Raw genomic sequence first — 18,912 nt, 5'->3', positions numbered from 1 at the left:
GAATTTATCTATTATGAACTGAAAGATTCCAACCACGCATTTCTCAGGTCAAAAGACGGAAAAACTGTATAAGTTAAAGTAAATTTTGCAAAAAATAATCACAAGTGAGTTCATGCATGTAAGCCCAAAAAAGTGTTTTTACGAACGGTAGAAGTTAACTTAGCGGGTAAATAAACTAAATATTCTCAGTGAGTATGGTTCATAAGTACTGTAACTGAATATTACACTTTATTTTAAGTCCAATAGCTGTCGTGTGAACAAATAAGCACAGCTGCCGATAAAAGCTCGCGAGAAAAATGAACATTTCGAAAGAAACTTATTGAAATTCGCATCCGAGCCACGCTTGCTCGTTATACCTACTGGGTACTTAGACAACGTCACAATACCGCAACGCTTTGTAAGCGTATCGTAGCTAGCTCTCTCCATTCTTCTGTAGTGGCGCGACAGAGCCAGACTGCAATTAGATCGCCACGCAGCGTCAACAATTGTCACTTTGGCTAGGTTGTCTGTTCCGATCCGAATCGAACTTAAAATTGGTGCAATTTATGTAACCCTGGTATCTCGGCTGGCCTTTTGGAGGAGTGCCATACGCGAGTTAGCTATCGGAGGAAGTGGCGCCAAGTTTTCTTTATTTATATGGTAAGTTTTATGATAAGTAGTTTAGTGGAGCCAGTTTAAGAAGATATATTTTGAGGGTGGTTAGCAGATAAACTTTGAGAGCAAAATTATCTAACCAATTAATTTTTGTTATCTAGACTCAGTTTTTGTTGACCTTGATTGGGGTCTACCTAATCTCGCAGTGACTTCGTATTAACTCACCTTCATACAATCAGTCAGGCACTCCCCAAAATGATCCCAGACTTGCCAGTGTCCGTGACCATGTAGGGCATGTAGCCAGTAGATGACCTTGGCGCTGGTCGGTAGTAGACTATATCGCAGTCCTTGACCATGATAAGACGTGACCTTTGGGAGTCCAAGCGACTAGCTCCACCTAGTCTCATGGTGGCTTCATATAAACTCACCTTCATACAACCAGTCAGGCACGCCATTGTAAATGGTCCCAGGCTTGCCAGTATCCGTGACCCTGTACCCGGTAGATAACCTTGGCGCTGGTCGGTAGTAGATATCGCAGTCCTTGACCGTGATGAGGCCGTGACCTTTGCGAGTCCAAGCGACTAGCTCCACCTAGTCTCATGTTGGCTTCATATAAACTCACCTTCATACAACCAGTCAGGCACGCCATTGTAAATGGTCCCAGGCTTGCCAGTTTCCGTGACCCTGTACCCGGTAGATGACCTTGGCGCTGGTCGGTAGTAGATATCGCAGTCCTTGACCGTGATGAGGCCGTGACCTTTGGGGGTCCACGAGGCTAGTAGGAGCGCTGGACCCTCGGCCACTACTCCGCCTACTTCGTCTGGAAGCGGCGTCAGCGGGTACGACTCGCTGGAACAAAGACTGATGTTAATAACAAGTCCTACTTTTTATCATGATTTTATGTCTAAACTTGATTTTGCCCGCGGCTTCGTCCGCGTATTAAAGTCATAGGAATCCCTCTGTCATGTAGACAAACTAATCTCGTTTTACCATACAAAATTTGGACCCCCATTTCACCCCTTTAGGAGGTGAATTATGAAAAATCCTTTCTTAGTGCTCCTCTACACATTATAAGGAACCTACGTGCCAAATTCGGAATCTCTAGGATCAGTGGTTTCAGCTGTGCGTTGATATGTCAGTCAGTCATTCGGTCAGTCAGTCAGTTTCTTCTTTTATATATTTCTGATGTTCTTTTGTAGGTGTAGTTTTTTCTTTTGAATGCCATGACTGTACATTATTTCTATTTCTATTCGTGTCTCTGTAATTTCGTAATTCGTGTCCTTCGTCAGTCACTTAAACCACATCATGATGGTTTAAAACGCCGCACACGCTTTTCCACGCTTATTTTCTTCATATCAATATCTGCGGTAGAGCGGGGCAAATCTCTACTGGGGGACAATTGTAACTAATCCATTTTATTCATTATTACACTATGATGATGAGTTCTACATGTATCCACTGAACACGCCTACCATATATAACCGGTGGACACTCTATTTAATAATGCAAACATTGTAAAACATGGAAAAAATGGACCAGTTACGTGATGTCCCGCTGTACCTTATGCTAAATTTCCAAAAACTGTATCGACAAAACGATTTTATTTGATCATATAATTTGGCCACAATTTGGTTGAGAATTGAGACCTGGGGGGCTACCATGAAGTGCTAAAGCCGTTCAGTTTAGGTTGAGAGAGAGGGACGGAGCTATGGAACTGCTATAGCTTCGTCCCTTTCTCTCAACCTAAACTGAACGGCTTTAGTACTTCATGGTAACCCCCCTGTAGAGAGGACATCCGAACATACTAAACGCAAATCGAGTTAAAAAGGTTGTGTTCAAATATTTCTTCCCCTTAATGCTCTGGTTGTCTGTTGGGAACTGAATTTCGATGTCAGTTGTCGTTCAAAAGTTGTCAATATCAGGTGGGCTATTTTTTTCAACGTTGTCCACCCTACTTTTTTTTTGGATTTGGAAATTTTTATGTGGTTTCCCACAAAAATTTCCACCCCACTTTTTTGTAACAGGGATATTTTTTACGCAGTTAATACTCAGAATCGCGAGCTCTTTCAATTCTAATAGGAGAAAAAAGTGTCCCAAGGTTTTTTTCCCATTCCGTTACAATTTTTCATACATTTTGCATGGCGGTAACGGAACGGAAGGTTCGAAAAAATATATGGAAATCTTGGGACATTTTTTTTCTCCTATCAGGATCGAAAGACCTCGCGATTCAGAGTATTAATCGCGTAAAAAATACCCATGTTACAAAAAAAGTGGGGTGGACAACTTCAAAAAAAAAAATTGCCCAGGTAATCGTGGAGTTTAGAAGCTTCTAAAATATTTAATCAGAATCTAGAGTTTGTTTTCTGTAATATTTGATTATTTGACTATGTAGTTTACCTACTTGTGCCGTAGACCCGTAGATTTTTATCAATCTTGAGTATCACACCTTTTTTTGAGCCATATTGAAAAAGGCCGTTTTTAGAAATTTTTCATTGGCTCTAGCGTCTTTTAAAATAAAAATAGCAAAAAAGTCAAAACGGTCCGACACAGATTAAAATAATAATAATCTGTGTTGAAAAAATCATTGCTCTATCTTCAAAAATTAGGGAGGAAATAGTCGAGAGCGTTTGCATGGATAATTGACCTGTATCGTATCGTCTTAAGCATGCTTGCTGAAACGAATTCTTAGAAAATAATTATATTAATCATTATAATTACGATGGAAAACGTTCGAAGATAATCTTATTAGATAATACAGTTCCCTTCTTTGTGTTATCCCGGTCGGGTTGTATAATAATAAAGACTGTATCGTTAAGTATGAGGACAACTTTGAGTAGCCGTATTTATTTGCTATTATATTTTTTTCTTAAAACAAGACATAGGCTTAATAAGGCACATAATAAGGTTCACATTTTGTCCTAGAAACTCGACGTAAAGCAAGTGGTTTAGACAGTATTGACTTAATCCTCCCGAGTAACAATTACGATTCCGGACAAATGCTACTAGAAAATTCACAAAGTGCGTAAAAACCGATACGATTGCGAAAAAAAATTGTACTGTGTGAACCTCAACGACATATGATCCACAAAGCAGAATATCTGGACATAGTCTAGCCATAGTTATTTTTAAGAAATAAAGTTCAGGATCTGTGTATGGCGGCCATTTAGAGAATGTGGCATGGTGCTTCCTCTAACTCCGACTTTGATGTCGAATTTAACTATCATACATACACTGTTTATATCGATTTGGTTTAGGAACTGTTCAAACACCGTGAATGTCAGTTAGACTTTGGCCTATGGCTAATTTTTTTATCTGTTTCTCTCATCCTGCTTGCATCAAAAATTTACGACAATCCGGAACGTTGCTCAAAATATCGTTTTTTTAGGGTTCCGTAGTCAACTAGGAACCCTTATAGTTTCGCCTTGTCTGTCTGTCCGTCCGTCCGTCCGTCCGCGAATAACCTCAATAACCGTAAGTACTAGAAAGCTGAAATTTGGTACCAATATGTATATCAATCACGCCAACAAAGTGCAAAAATAAAAAATTGAAAAATGAATAAGGGTTTACTAAGATCGTTTTTTGATCATATTAATATTTTCGGAAATAATCGCTCGTAAAGGAAAAAAAAGTGCGTCCCCCCCCCTCTAACTTTTGAACCATATGTTTAAAAAATATGAAAAAAATCAAAAAAGTAGAACTTTATAAAGACTTTCTAGGAAAATTGTTTTGAACTTGATAGGTTCAGTAGTTTTTGAGAAAAATACGGAAAACTACAGAACCCTACACTGAGCGTGGCCCGACACGCTCTTGGCCGGCTTTTTTTGATAATATTAATATTTTCGGAAATAATCGCTCCTAAAGGAAAAAAAAGTGCGTCCCCCCCCTCTAACTTTTGAACCATAAGTTTAAAAAATATGAAAAAAATCACAAAAGTAGAACATTATAAAGACTTTCTAGGAAAATTGTTTTGAACTTGATAGGTTCAGTAGTTTTTGAGAAAAATACGGAAAACTACGGAACCCTATACTGAGCGTGGCCCGACACGCTCTTGGCCGGTTTCTTTTTTAATTATATAAATTCACCGCATTTATTCTGCAAGTACCCAATTGAAAAACCATGAAGAGGACTCTTAAAGAATATATTTTGGCAGCATATTAACCTTTGTTTGTTGAAATCGTACAAACAGTCATTGAAATATTCTCAAATTAAGCCAGATAGGGGTTGTCCGAAATTTATTTGCTAGGCCTTAATGAAAGTACCATAAAGTCTCTAAAATAAAATAAAAATTAGACTTTCTTATATCAAATAGTGCTTACCAATACCTTCAGATCATACTCTCGGAACATAATAATATAAAATTATGCACATGTCAACATTTAGACCAGGTTTGTTTTGTCCTTATACTTATCGATACAGTCCTTATTAGGTTCTTCGCTATCAGTACTTAAACAATTTCTAAAAGTTCTTTATTTAATTTAATTTCCTTTTACTAAATTTCATCCGTTCATCGATCTTGACAGGACTGTATTTGTGAAATGTCTCAATTAACATAGGCCTCTTCAGGCTCAGGGTCTAAAATATTTCTTGTGTCAAGGATGAAGTTGAAGATCTGTAATCCGAGCTAGACGAGGCAGTTCGCACATTCCTTTTATACTATATATCTCCCCCCCCCCCCTAGCATCTTAAGACCCAGATTTTTTTTTGAATGTGGAACCTTCAATGAATCTATAAAAGTTTAAAATTTATTTTAGAATATGTACAAACATACACGGGGTCTTAGTGCTTGGGCGGGGCGTGCATGTCAAACAATTGAAGCTCATACCAGTGTCCTTTTTTTTCCGTTATGGATCCCACTGGTCCGGGAGAAAGCCAGTGGGTATATCCGACTCCCACGGACTAAACCCCCTGGGGTGTTCCGACGCTCGCTTTTTGAGCAGGGTTTCGGGCACTCGGTTGTAGGCTTCCGATACCCCGCCAGCGTTGCCCTTGAGGCCCGTCGTATCATACTCAAGTGTCCTCCTGAGTCGACGCTGCATAGGGTGGACGCACGCTCGCCCGCCTCGCTGCACGCCCCGCCGAACGCTCCTCTCCGAGCGTCTACTCAGGCCTCACGGCCCAGCCACGACAGGGTGAATTTCTCAGCGTGTTTTTTTTGTGGCGGAGCTGAAAATCATTGTGTGGGCTAACTGTTTCCGGGTTTTTATTTTTTTCATGAAAACCAATCCTAAAATACTACCTTCGGCAACATTGCAAATTGTTACAAGTGTTATGTATATTTATTTAAAAATAATTTTCCATCGAAATTCTAATTTTGGTGTAGCGTCCAGAGCCTGTTTTTAGCGGATTATTGCTATGGTAAATCCAGTAAATCCGCAGCTATAAAAGAAAACTTGCCATAACTTCATTCTTTATTACATTAAGTATATTTTAAGATGACATAAGTCAATATTATTATACAATTTGACACTTATAACTGAGCACCAAAAGTTGTCCGGGGGAAAGAACCAATTTTGGTGGTAAGTATTGAAATCATTTTTATGGTTAAGAGGGCATTCAACGAAAACGTCGTAATAATGTAAAATTGATAGTTTTAGTCGGCAAAATGCTACACTTTTCGTCATCTAAAAGACTTATTAAGTTCAAGATTCGGTTAGGACATCTTCTTAACTTACATGTTGTGAGACTGGATTTTTAAAAACTAACTCACTTAATTAATTATGATTTTTTTTCTGGTGCATGTTTAGGAAAACCCGCGAAAAGTGCTGACTTAGTCCGTCTAATTTGTAAAATTTGGATAGTTTTGAATGCTTCAAGTGGTAAATATGTATTATGTATATCCTGTACTACAATCTTCTGAGACTACTTGTTTGTTATAAGGCTTTAGAATAGAGTAAATGAGGATATGATGAATCCAATTTGTTTCAGAAATCACCTCAGAATAAGTGTCAATTCCTTTGAAAACTTACGTGTTTTTGAAGTAGTTTTAATATAAAAATAATCTACAACGCTTACTTAAACAGATTTTATGCAAAAGTTTTCTATTAATTGCAATTTAATATTTTTGACGATTTTTTAAAAATGCCTCCTTATTACCGGTTACGCGCGCTTGCGATGTCAGTACCGCGGCAGAGCTTGTAGAGGAAGGACGTGTGTTAGTCCGCTCCGCACGCGGCTCGACGATCGCGAAGTGATTTTGTCATTGTGTGCGGCACCCGCCGTGTCCAAAACCGCACTTGTGTGCGTGTTTGGCTGTACTGTTGCATGTATACTGCGACCGAAAACTTTGATCCTTGGGTTGACGACTTTGGTAACTAACTAATTAACTTGACTAATATTTTTAGTAAGTATTATTTATTATTGAATATCATTTTAGGTTACTGACTCGCCTCAACAAAATCTTTGACAATAGATGGTACTCAGGATCTGATGATGAAGTCAGATGGTAGTCATGAGTTCTCATCAACCAGGTCTTGAAACCATTTCGTGTTTGGGGTCGTTTGATTCGCCTCAACAAGATCTTTGACAAGAGGTGATGGTACCCAGGATCTGATGATGAAGCCGGAAGGTAGTCATGAGTTCTCATCAACCAGGTCTTGAAACCATTTCGTGTTTGGGCTCGTTTGATTTGCCTCAACAAGATCTTTGACAAGAGGTGATGGTACCCAGGATCTGATGATGAAGCCGGAAGGTAGTCATGAGTTCTCATCAACCAGGTCTTGAAACCATTTCGTGTTTGGGCTCGTTTGGTTCGTCTCAACAAGATCTTTGACAAGAGATGGTACCTAGGATCTGATGATGAAGCTGGAAGGTAGTCAAGAGAATTCATCAACCAGGTCTTGAAACCACTCCGTGTTTGGGCTCGTTTGGTTCGTCTCAACAAGATCTTTGACAAGAGATGGTACCCAGGATCTGATGGTGAAGCCGGAAGGTAGTCAAGAGTATTCAACAACCAGGTCTTGAAACTCTTCTGTGTTTGGGCTCGTTTGATTCGTCTCAACAAGATCTTTGACAAGAGATGGTACCCAGGATCTGATGATGAAGCTGGAAGGTAGTCAAGAGTATTCCACCACCAGGTCTTGAAATCACTTCGTGTTTGGGTCTCAACAAGATCTTTGACAAGAGATGGTAATCACTCTTTTATACTCTGGTGCATCAACTGTCTCAGTGTGTCAACAGTCAACTAAAGCAGGTAGGCGTAGCGTAGAGTTGTATTTCCTTACAAAAAACTAATACATAGATGTGGACCTTCCTGTGCTCCATGCAATTAAAACAACATAATATTTAAAAACCGGCCGAGAGCGTGTCAGGTGACGCTCAGTGCCTACACTGAGCGTGGCCCGACACGCTCTCGGCCTGTTTTTAAAGCCGCGTTGGTAAATAGCCGCTCGGCTCTTCCGTAGTTTTCCATATTTTTCAAAAACTACAGAACCTATCAAGTTCAAAACAGTTTTCCTAGAAAGTTTATAAAGTTCTACTTTTGTGATTTTTAAATATTTTTTAAATATATGGTTAAAAAGTTAGAGTAGGGGGGGGGGACATACTTTTTTTTCCTTTAGGAGCGATTATTCCCGAAATAGTACATTTCGATACAAGTGCGAAAAAGAGGAAGTTCGAAACGAGTGGCGATAAATTAAAACACGATCGAAGGGAGTGTTTTAAATCGACACGAGTTACGAATTCCCTTTTCGCACGTGTATCTAATAGGGTGGAGCGAAAAAACACTTTTCTGGAATTAGCAAACCTAATAGTTATCAATCAATGCCCCTTAGTCTATAAAGCCTTTGTGCAAATTTTCAGATTTTTAAATCAACATCTTCTGCCTCCGCAATAAGTTTGAAATTTTGTAAATCTCATACAAACCTGAAAATTTAACTTTTAGATAAAAATTTTTTTTCGGCAGTATTATGTTCAGTATACATTATTGATACATATTATTACAAGAAACTACCAAAAATTGCGAAAATAGCGTTAAAAATCGCCAATTTTCAGTATTTTAGCGGCTATTTTGGCGAATGTACTGAAACTAGACAAACTTTGGCGATTCTTGACGCTACTTTCGCAACTTTTTGTAGTTTCTCATAATGATATGTATCAATAACATATACTAAACATAATACTGCCGAATTTTTTTTTTATCTGAAAGTTGAAATTTTAGGTTTGTATGAGATTTTCAAAATTTCAACCCTAATGCGGAGGCAGAAGATGTTGATTTAAAAAGCCGAAAATTTGCACAAAAGCTTCATAGACTAAGGGGCATTGATTGATAACTATTAGGTTTGCTAATTCCAGAAAAGTGTTTTTTCGCTCCACCCTAGTATCTAACGACGTTTTTCAGTACAGATGGCACTTCGAAGTTTCGACCTGTCATATAATGAACCACTTCTCGCACTAGTGCGTAAAAAAAACACCATCTGTACTGAAAATATTAATATTATCAAAAAACGATTTCAGTAATTCATTTTTAAATACCTATCCAACAATAAATCATACGTTAGGGTTGAAATGAAAAAAAAAAATCACTCCCTACTTTACGTGTAGGGGGGGGGGTACCCTAATAAAACATTTTTTCCACTTTTTATTTTCAGATCTAAATATTTATTTATTTATACTTGTAATATAAGTTGTAAACAAATACATTTATTCAGGGTTAAAAAAAATACAATAAAAAAAAAAGTTAAAGTCATAACCAAACCCAAAAACCATACCAACAAAAATAGTTCGTGATCAGCAGCGCAGGCTTCGTCAAGTGGACATGAAACAAATCAGCTACAGGCTTTGTCACCTACACATACAAATGAAATAATCCGCAACAGGCTTTGTCAAACTTAAACACTATAAACTACCCTATGGTGCCACCCCGGATCGTAGCTGGCCCAAATGTTCCTATGACACTGGCCGCGTTACCTCGCTGTACAGCCAGGGAAATTTGTTGGACCAGGTACGATCCGGAACGAGGATCGCAACCCCTGTCTCTAAGCCGCCGACCCAATTCCCACACAAACTTCTTAGCCTCTGCACCCCAAGGCCCTGCAGTCTCTACCGCAACTGGTATAAAATCATACGTTGGCTCCAAGACAGAGTACTTCGAGTGCTTCTGTTTTGCCGCATACTCCGCAGCTGCACCAGCAGCACTGATGGTGTGACTCAGATGGGACGGTGCAAAGGTGCTAACGCACGTTGCGTCCCATAAGAGGCACCGACCTCTCTGCCAAGGAACCAACGTAAGACCATCCGGCCTCTTGCCATCATCACGGCACAATCCCGGAGGCTCCAGGACACAGGGTATATTGGCAGAAACCAAAGCCCTGCGAATCACCTCATTTATCGCGTGGTGACGTGAAAAACGCCCCGCGCACCTCTGGCAACTAAGGCCATGGTGGCCGTCCTCCTGAACCATGGCTCCACACACACATCTGTGCACCTCGCAAACCTTCGATCCCAATCGCAAAGCAACTGCAATCCTCAAGGAATCATTATCTAGCATTGTGCCTAACTGGGGGGAAGGTAGCGCGTGAAGCCATGCTCCCGACTCACACCTAGATGCGGCCTTGCGGCGCGCCAAATCCGAGCCGACTGATTCACCCAACAAATCTGCCACCACCTGCTTACATAAAATGTCATCCCAACCTCTTTGAGTGGCAGGGTTGCTTGGCGGATCCGTACCCCGACAAATAGACGTCCACCTGCTAAAAGCCTCTGCAGCAAACGGTATTTGGGATTATTTTTGCACTTTGTCGGCGTGACTGATATACATATTGGTACCAAATTTCAGCTCTCTAGTTCTAACGGTCACTGAGATTATCCGCGGACGGACGGACGGACGGAGGGACAGACAGACAGACATGGCGAAACTATAAGGGTTCCTAGTTGACTACGAAACCCTAAAAACACATTTTAAATATAAAAAAAACTACTTAAATTTAAAGAAAACCGATCTTAGTTCCATTATATATAATATATCTTCCTTGCGTTATCCCGGCATTTGCCACGGCTCATGGGAGCCTGCGGTCCACTTTGACAACTAATCCCAAGATTTGGCGTAGGCACTAGTTTTTACGAAAGCGACTGCCATCTGACCTTTCAACTAGACCTTATTGGAATAAGTCCGGTTTCCTCACGATGTTTTCCTTCACCGAAAAGAACTTAGAAAACATATCATATACAAAATTAAATAAAACTAAGAAAACGGATTATATTCATTATACGCGATATAATCTGATTCCATAAATTTATTTCATGGGTAACTATCGCGGTGACAGAAGACAATATTATATACACAATTTATTATATAATAAAAGTTATTTAATTTATTTCTACCAAGACTACACACGTTTTAATAAAAAAATCTGTAATAAGTTTAATAATTAAACTAAAAGGTCAAGTATTTATGCACAAAATCATGTATGCAAATATGTAATATATATGGTGGTGTTTTTACGCAAGTATCAATAATGGTTAGTCCGCAACGCTACTGACGGCGTGGCGGTACCGACCATGAATGCTATCCCTTTCGCTCTAGCCGCACGTAAGGTTGGTTCGAAGAGGATCGCACGCTATGTCTGTACCGCAGGCTACAATCGTTATGCTTCTGGTTATAGTATGCGTCTGCACACAGGCGCACGCCAGCGCCGCCGGCGTCGAAATGCGAGCAAGCAGATTTTTTGAAAGCGCTGCAAGACGAACAAACGTGTCGTAACATGACCATTCAGGTTCGTTCCTGCATTTAGACATGACACAAGTGTCATACCTTGCTGGATTGGTCCGCCCCACACAAAAATATCTAATTTTGGTGGGTCGTAATACTTTTTCCACCAAAATTGCATGAATTTTGGTGGTGAACAAATTGAGGGCAGTAACGTTTTTGTTTCTATTTGAAAAGTATTTATTACATGTTAAAAGTTCATAATTTCAACAAAAATTACAAAACTAAAAAAATCCACCAAAATTAGGCACGAGTATGTTGAAATTCACCCGACATTGGTCTAAGCGCGGCAGCGGTGAGCGGCAGCCATACGTGCGAATGAAAGTCCTATCGCTGTGTCTCGCTCCAATGTATGGCCGCCGCTCACCGCTGTCGCGCTTAGACCAATGTCGTGGCTGAGCCGATACACTTACACTTTAGGAGGTTTGAATTTGTAAAACACTGTTTTGCATTCCGCTTACAGAGGGCGCGTTCATTTAAAATTCCTAGACTCATCTCTTTATTTATTCATGGAAATATAAGTAGGGAAGGCCCATACGTGTTATGCAAAATAGATTAATTTCAGCCATTGCATTCCGGCAACTTGAAGTACCGGGAGATAAGAAAAACGAAATGGTAGGCGGAGTAATTTCTAGGAGAGAGTTTTTGACTCCATAAGAGGTTCGCCTAATTTCTTTGCGAGCTAGGTAGATGTTATCTTCTTAGCTAACAAGTTTATCCCATGCAGATGAAAAATTAAATGTTATTTTTAACCGCCGACGCAAAAACGACGGGGTGTTATAATATTGACGTGTCTGTCTGTCTGTCTGTCTGTGGCATCGTAGCTCCCGAACGGAAGAACCGATTTAGATTTAGTTTTTTTGTTGTTTGAAAACTGACTTAGTCGGGAGTGTTCTTAGCCATGTTTCGGTCCACTATGTCGGGTTTTTTTTTTCAAAAGTTTCATTTTGTGGTTAGGTTACGTTCATATACGAGTAACCGTATCATTTATTTCATAGTTCAGATTTTGTGGACCTTTTTAAACGATTTTGTGATTCATAAACAATAATTTTTACAACCTTTTCAATAATAAAAAAAATATCATTATTATGTCAGCAAAAACGCGATTCAAAAACACCGTATTTATAGTACTTTCCTTACTTAAAATAACTAAGAAGAATCGACAGTTTTATTGGAAAAGAACATCATTACGCCTCCGCGAATAAATTGACTTCGGCCACTTAAAAAAGGGAGAGAAGTAAACACTTTTGCAAAAACACCGATATTATTTCTTCCCAAATTCGGAGCACGTTTCATTAAGGCAGGTACAAACTACAGGCTGAGGCCATGAATTCACGAGGCGGCAGATCTGTTAGGCTAGGTTCACACTAGGTATTTTTTACCCGTATCACACCTCGGACAATGGCGATTAGATATATTATGAAAGAGGCGCGTTCCTGGGCATTTTCAAAATTTGGGATACTCCAATTAGCGTAAGTTGTTAATAACCTAACCTAACCACAAAATTAAAATTTTGAAAAAACCCCCGACCGCGACATAGTAGACCGATTTTCATGAAACATAGCTAAGAACACTCCCGACTAACTCAGCTTTCAGACAAAAAAAACTAAATCAAAATCGGTTCATCCGTTTGGGAGCTACGATGCCACAGACAGACACACACACAGACAGACAGACAAACAGACAGACAGACAGACAGACAGACAGACAGACAGACAGACAGACAGACACGTCAAACTTATAACACCCCTTCGTTTTTGCGTCGGGGGTTAAAAAATTAACTCGCTGTCAGTTTTGTGACGACAACTAAGCATAAAATCTGTCTAAAACTTTACTTTTTTCACATGCTAAATGTAGATTATTGCTTAAAGTTTATGTAATTAACACAAAAACAATATTTTTATAGAAATTGCATGCTTAATTATCGTCACAAAACGGACGTGAGTTAATTTTTGTTAACAACTTACGCTAATTGGAGGGTCCCAAATTCTGAAAATGCTCTCCTACGCACACAGTCTAAGCTCGTGTAGGTGAACACACCTGTATGAGTGAGATATGTCAGGTAGACTGGTCGCGTTTTTAACAGGTAGTAACTGTGAAGTACTTTCAGCGGGGAGCGGTAGTGACAATACGATATTACTGTTTATTATACGGTATTTGATGAAATCTCGTACAAAGTATACCGGAAAAATTAACGCCGTGTGAACTCAGCTTTACCATGAAACCGTTTCATAATCAAACTTAACGTAATACATTCAAGGTGATTTTGGCCATGCCCTTTCGCGGCCCAGGGGGCCGATTTTTGAATCTCACTTTCACTAAAACACCGGTTGAAAACGGTGACTTGCCTATTATTTTCAGTGACAATTTTCTCAATTCGAACGCGTGAGACTCAAAAATCGGTCCCCAGACGGCCTAGCTTAAGTAACAATCGTTGACGCTACGTGGCGTTCGAAACGCAGTCTAGCTCTGTCGCGCCACAGAAGAGCGATAGAGAGAGCTAGCTACGATACGCTTACGAAGCTTAAGCTATTGTGACGGTGCCTCGGTACAGGACATAGTACTAGTACTTTTATTTTGTTCTCACAATAGAGTGAATGAAAAGTGGCAGCCGTACGGAACACTGCTTTGTTCAGTTTCTCGGACTTTTTTGCTTTTCACCATTCTTTTTAGATCGTACGAGGAAAATGGAAATAATTCAGAATGAAGGAAGGAAAATGTTTTCAATGCTGTGAATTTTAACTAGTTTCTGAAAACAAAACATTATAATGTAAGCTGTTATATTGTAAGCTGTTGGTTCTCCGAATAATAAATAATGATAAAAACACAAAAATTTTAAACTAAGCATGTAGGTACATGCAGGTTGAAATGAAACCCAAAACTCTAAATACTGGAGCCTGTCGAGCATTTTCAGAATTTGGGACCCCCCAATTAGCGTAAGTTGTTAACAAAAATTAACTCACTGTCAGTTTTGTGACGATAATTAAACATGAAATTTCTATACAAATATTGTTTTTGCACACCCGCACTTTAAATGTGCTATTGCACGCAGGCGGAGCGTGAGTTATAGAAAAATCGTTCTCCCAAGGGAATGATGAAATTTCTTGTACCGTACTTAACTTTTTTACATCTATTTACATATTTTTTACATTGCGAGTGTGATGGAAAACATTGAGTGTAACTCGGGGAGTATGAATATTAAAAACTGGTGTCTTTAAATTGCTCCGCAAGCCGTCGCGATTTGACTTACTCTCGTTAGTAATATTCAACCCCTTGTTGCACAATGTACTATTTTGTGTTAATTACATAAACTTTAAGCGATAAGTCGTACGATACACGTGCGAAATGGAAATTCGTAACTCGTGTCGGTTTAAAACACTCCTTTCGGTCGTGTTTTAATTTATCGCCACTCGTTTCGAACTTCCTTTTTTACGCACTTGTATCGTAATTTACTAAATTCTAAAAAACTATTATTCGATCTTAATACATAATTAATCACTTACATTTTTCGTTAGTATACATAAAAACAAAGCTTACTCTGTCCACTCCAGTTAACCAGTTTAGGGTCTCCGCATTTATGGGCGCTCGCAACACGATACTTAGGGTCAATGTATAGCCCATTACATTTTATGCGGCCCTAGAACGATATCGGGTTGCGTTGTACGAGTATTAGGGCCCATTTAGACGGTACGAGAACTCGTATACGTGTTTTATTACATTGCGGTATTTGATGGCTGGGCTGCCTTGTATGTAACCTCAACAGCCCGCAATGTAACTAAAATCGCATGCGAGTTCGCACGCCGTCTAAATCAGGCCTTATAGGCAGTACCTACAAATAAAATAGAACCTATTCTAGGTCGTCAATGTTTTCGAACAAATTGGAGGGTGAAATTTTGCAAAAACTAGTGTATAACACTTGTTTTGAATAGGTACATGGGAGGAGTATATTTGTAAGTGTAGTAGGGACGGGATGGCCAGATGTTTTATCATTTATCGCGCGACCATGATTGCCTGCCAGGTCGTAAGATTGAACTATATATATTTATTGATCAGCGTGCATGTGTGTAAAGGTCGACATTTTGTGACCGCGGTATATTCTTAGATAAATAACTGGGTTTGTGATGGCGTAAAAGCAACAGTATGTAAACGTGTCTAATATGTAAAATAATTATATATATAATATACATATAAACGCGATGTGCACGTTTTTGTAAGAACACGCTGGAATACGTGAATACGCCAGTGTACGTAAAAAGAACGCGTCGGTGTGTGAATTGAACGCAAAAATTACTCGCTTTTAGTTTTTATCAATTTTCTTTTCTATTATGATTTGATGTTAAACCATTTTCGTTATGCTTAAGCATAATATACTACTTATCACATTCCTAATACTAAAGAAATAAAAAAAATTGCGAATATAAACTGTTTTAGTCCAACTCAGTTCGATCGTAAACTATTTATAGGGTTCTGTAGTCAATAGGAACCCTTACAGTTTCGCCATGTCTGTCTGTCCGTCCGTCCGCGGAAAATCTCAGTGACCGTTAGCACTAGAAAGCTGAAATTTGGTACCAGTATGTATATTAATCACGCCGCTACATGTAAAGTGGGGACTGTTTTTTTTTTTCATTTGAACCCCAACGTGTGATATATTTTTGGATAGATATTTAAAAATGAATAGGGTTTTACTAACATAGTTTTTTGATAAAATTCATATTTCCGGAAATAATCGCTCCTAAAGTAAAATAAAGTGTCCCCGCCCTCTAATTTTTGAACCAATATGTTTAAAAAATATGAAAAAAATCACAAAAGTAGAACTTTATAAAGACTTTCTAAGAAAATTATTTTGATCCTGATAGGTTGAACAGTTTTTGAAAAAAATACGGGAAACTACGGAACCCTACACTGAGCGTGGCCCGACACGCTCTTGGCCGGTTTTATTTTGAATTATTTTGAGAATATAAGGTATCACAAAAAACAATATTTTATTCAAATATTCAACACCAAAAAATGAAATTACTTAACTCAGTCAATCAGCATTCCATGCCCCGCAGTCAAACCCCTAAAAAAGGGCATAAAAGTACCTTAGAAATAAATTATTAGTCGGTCGTTTTACTCCTTCTGGCGACGAAAGTATCCGGGGACCCGTTAAAAGTTCCCGCCACGGACCTCAGAGGACTCGTTACGTAAAAGGCACTCCTTCAAACCGAATGTCTTTCAAGGGTCTGGTTTCAGGCGTTAATTATCAGGAATAAATTAAAGAAACCAGAATACATGAACGTTTTCTACTGAATTTCCTTCAGAAGTCCGTTGTTCATGTTCATATATTTTTATTTAAAACACAATAGTTATTTGTTGTACAAGGGGGCAAAGTTGTATTTTAACGCCGAGTGTGGAATTGAAAAACGAGCAAGTGAAAGGATTCTATAGTTGAACCACGAGCGAAGCGAGTGGTTCGAGAATAGAATCCTGAACTTGCGAGTTTTTTGACACACGAGAAGTAAAATACATTTGCACCCGAGTGTAACACAGGTTCCACAGTAGTTCCACAGGTGGTAAATCATCTTTATTACTAGATTCACCTACTTTTATAAATTTTAAAGCAGTTAATTTGACTTTATTCAAGGTCAAATTACTTTACCCACTAGTGGATAAAATGCGTTTTTACCCGTTGGTATTTAAGGACAAAACACGTGTTTCCGAGCTAGTGAGGGGAAAAACATTTATTCAACAAGTAGGCTACAGGCACAGTAAATATAATAAAGAGTACTATCGTACAGTATGGCTACTCCCGCTTCCCGCTGAAAGTGCCGCCCACCCCCTCTCGGTTGCCTCACAGTTACCGCCTGTCAAAACCGCGAACAGTCGACCTGTCATATTTCACTCATACAAGCATAGTACGCGTTCACCTACACGAGCTTAGTCTGTGTGCTAGGAACGCGCCTCCTTCATATATTTGATCGCCAGTGTCCGAGGTGTACTACATGGGTACTTTTACATGTCAACATTACATTTAAGATTACAATAAATAATATGAATAAAAGTGCTATATAACTAATAAGGCATTATTATTACTCGTGGCCACATACGCAAGGCAAGGCGAAGAACAGCGTGCGTAGCCGAATGGACAAACGCTCACGAAACGAAACGCTCGTAGATATCTATCTCTATCGATCGTGAGTATTGGCGCGACAGAGCCAGACTACCTTTCGCGGCGTTTCGTTTTCGTTTCGCGTCGGAGAAATGCCATTCGGCTACGGGGCCAGATGCCACAGTCGCCTTCTACGGGGTCTCTATAATATTGGTTCCCACAATGTTTGAAGTCCGATTTTTAATATCCATAACGTCTTCCGTCATAATTTTTCTTAGTCATATTATCACTAGTCATAAAATTGAACGTAAGAAATTGTAGTTCCGATTTTTGAAAGTCATAATTATTATTAGTCATAAAATGTATTAGCCATAATAATCAAAGTCCATAGTTATACAAATCCATAATGTTGAAGGACATAAACTTATTCGGAATAATTGTTCTAAGGACTTTATCACAAGTCATAATGATTAATAAGCATGGTGTTTCTTCACATTGAAATACTAGAAGCAATACATAATATATCGTTGTCCGAGTACCCACTCCAGAAGCCTTTTTGAGTTTACCGTGGGGTTTAGTCAATCTGTGTAAGCATACCTAATCTTATACTTTTAAACGAGCAATTCTTGTATATTTATTTATTTATTTATTTATTTATTTATATATTTATTTACACTGACGATCTCGGAAACCGCTCTAACGATTTCGCTGAAATTTGTTATGTGGGGGTTTTTGGGGGTGAAAAATCGGTCTAACTTATCCTTAGGTCCCGGAAAACGCGAATTTTCGAGTTTTCATGCGTTTTTCTTCGCGCGCCATCTCGTGTGCAGTAGTTGTACTGTTAAGACAGAATTCTTTCGGTCGATGTAAGTACTATTTATTGCAAACACTAGATGGCGACACAGGTCAAGGCTAAAACGAATAGAAAAATACACTATTTGAGTTTTTGTGGCGAAATGCGCGCCATCTCGTGTGGAGTAGTTGTGTTGTTAAGGCTGAGAATTCTTTCGCTCGATGTAGGTACTATTCATTTTTGAACTAGATGGCGACACATGTCAAGGATACGAAACAGAACCGAGCGAAGCTCGGTCGCCCAGATATTATATTTAAAATTGCAAACGGGACTTAATCGCGTATACAATTGTCCTTGAAACGTCGGAGGTTAGTGTTTAAAACATAGTAGAGATGGGCCGAATATTCGGTATTCGGCAAATTCGGCAAGTTTTTCAATGTTCGTATTCGGCCGAATAATCCGGTTATATTGCCGAATATTTACCGAATAAACCAAGTAAATAAATAGTGTAAGTTGTTTCGTAATTCATCGGATAATGACATTCTATTTCAGCATTCTAAAGAACTAACAAAGGGAGCTAAAAATGCGTTAAAATATAAATTACCTAGGTAAAATAATTTTGTAAAAAAGTAAAAATAACGTATCTTAAGAAACAAAAACCAAAATTTTCTTATGCACTTAATTATAGGAACATTAAGAGCCTAAGTACGTTTTCACTTTATCCGATCCGATATC

The 18,912-nt window shown here is 38.9% G+C and overlaps 1 protein-coding gene across 1 annotated transcript in view; it reads right to left on the bottom strand.

Annotated features, from left to right (window-relative positions):
- LOC125237759 (dipeptidyl aminopeptidase-like protein 6) overlaps positions 1-18,912 on the bottom strand; it is a 342,306-nt gene that overhangs the window by 70,398 nt on the left and 252,996 nt on the right. The window contains exon 6 of the mRNA XM_048144933.1: positions 1,217-1,443. Within this exon, the coding sequence (XP_048000890.1) occupies positions 1,217-1,443 (227 nt within the window). The remainder of the gene's footprint in view (positions 1-1,216; positions 1,444-18,912) is intronic.

Source organism: Leguminivora glycinivorella, chromosome 22 (genome assembly GCF_023078275.1).
Source record: "Leguminivora glycinivorella isolate SPB_JAAS2020 chromosome 22, LegGlyc_1.1, whole genome shotgun sequence".
Lineage (NCBI taxonomy): Eukaryota > Metazoa > Arthropoda > Insecta > Lepidoptera > Tortricidae > Leguminivora > Leguminivora glycinivorella.
Note: the sequence above shows the minus strand (reverse complement) of the source record. Positions and strands in the feature narration are given on the sequence as shown.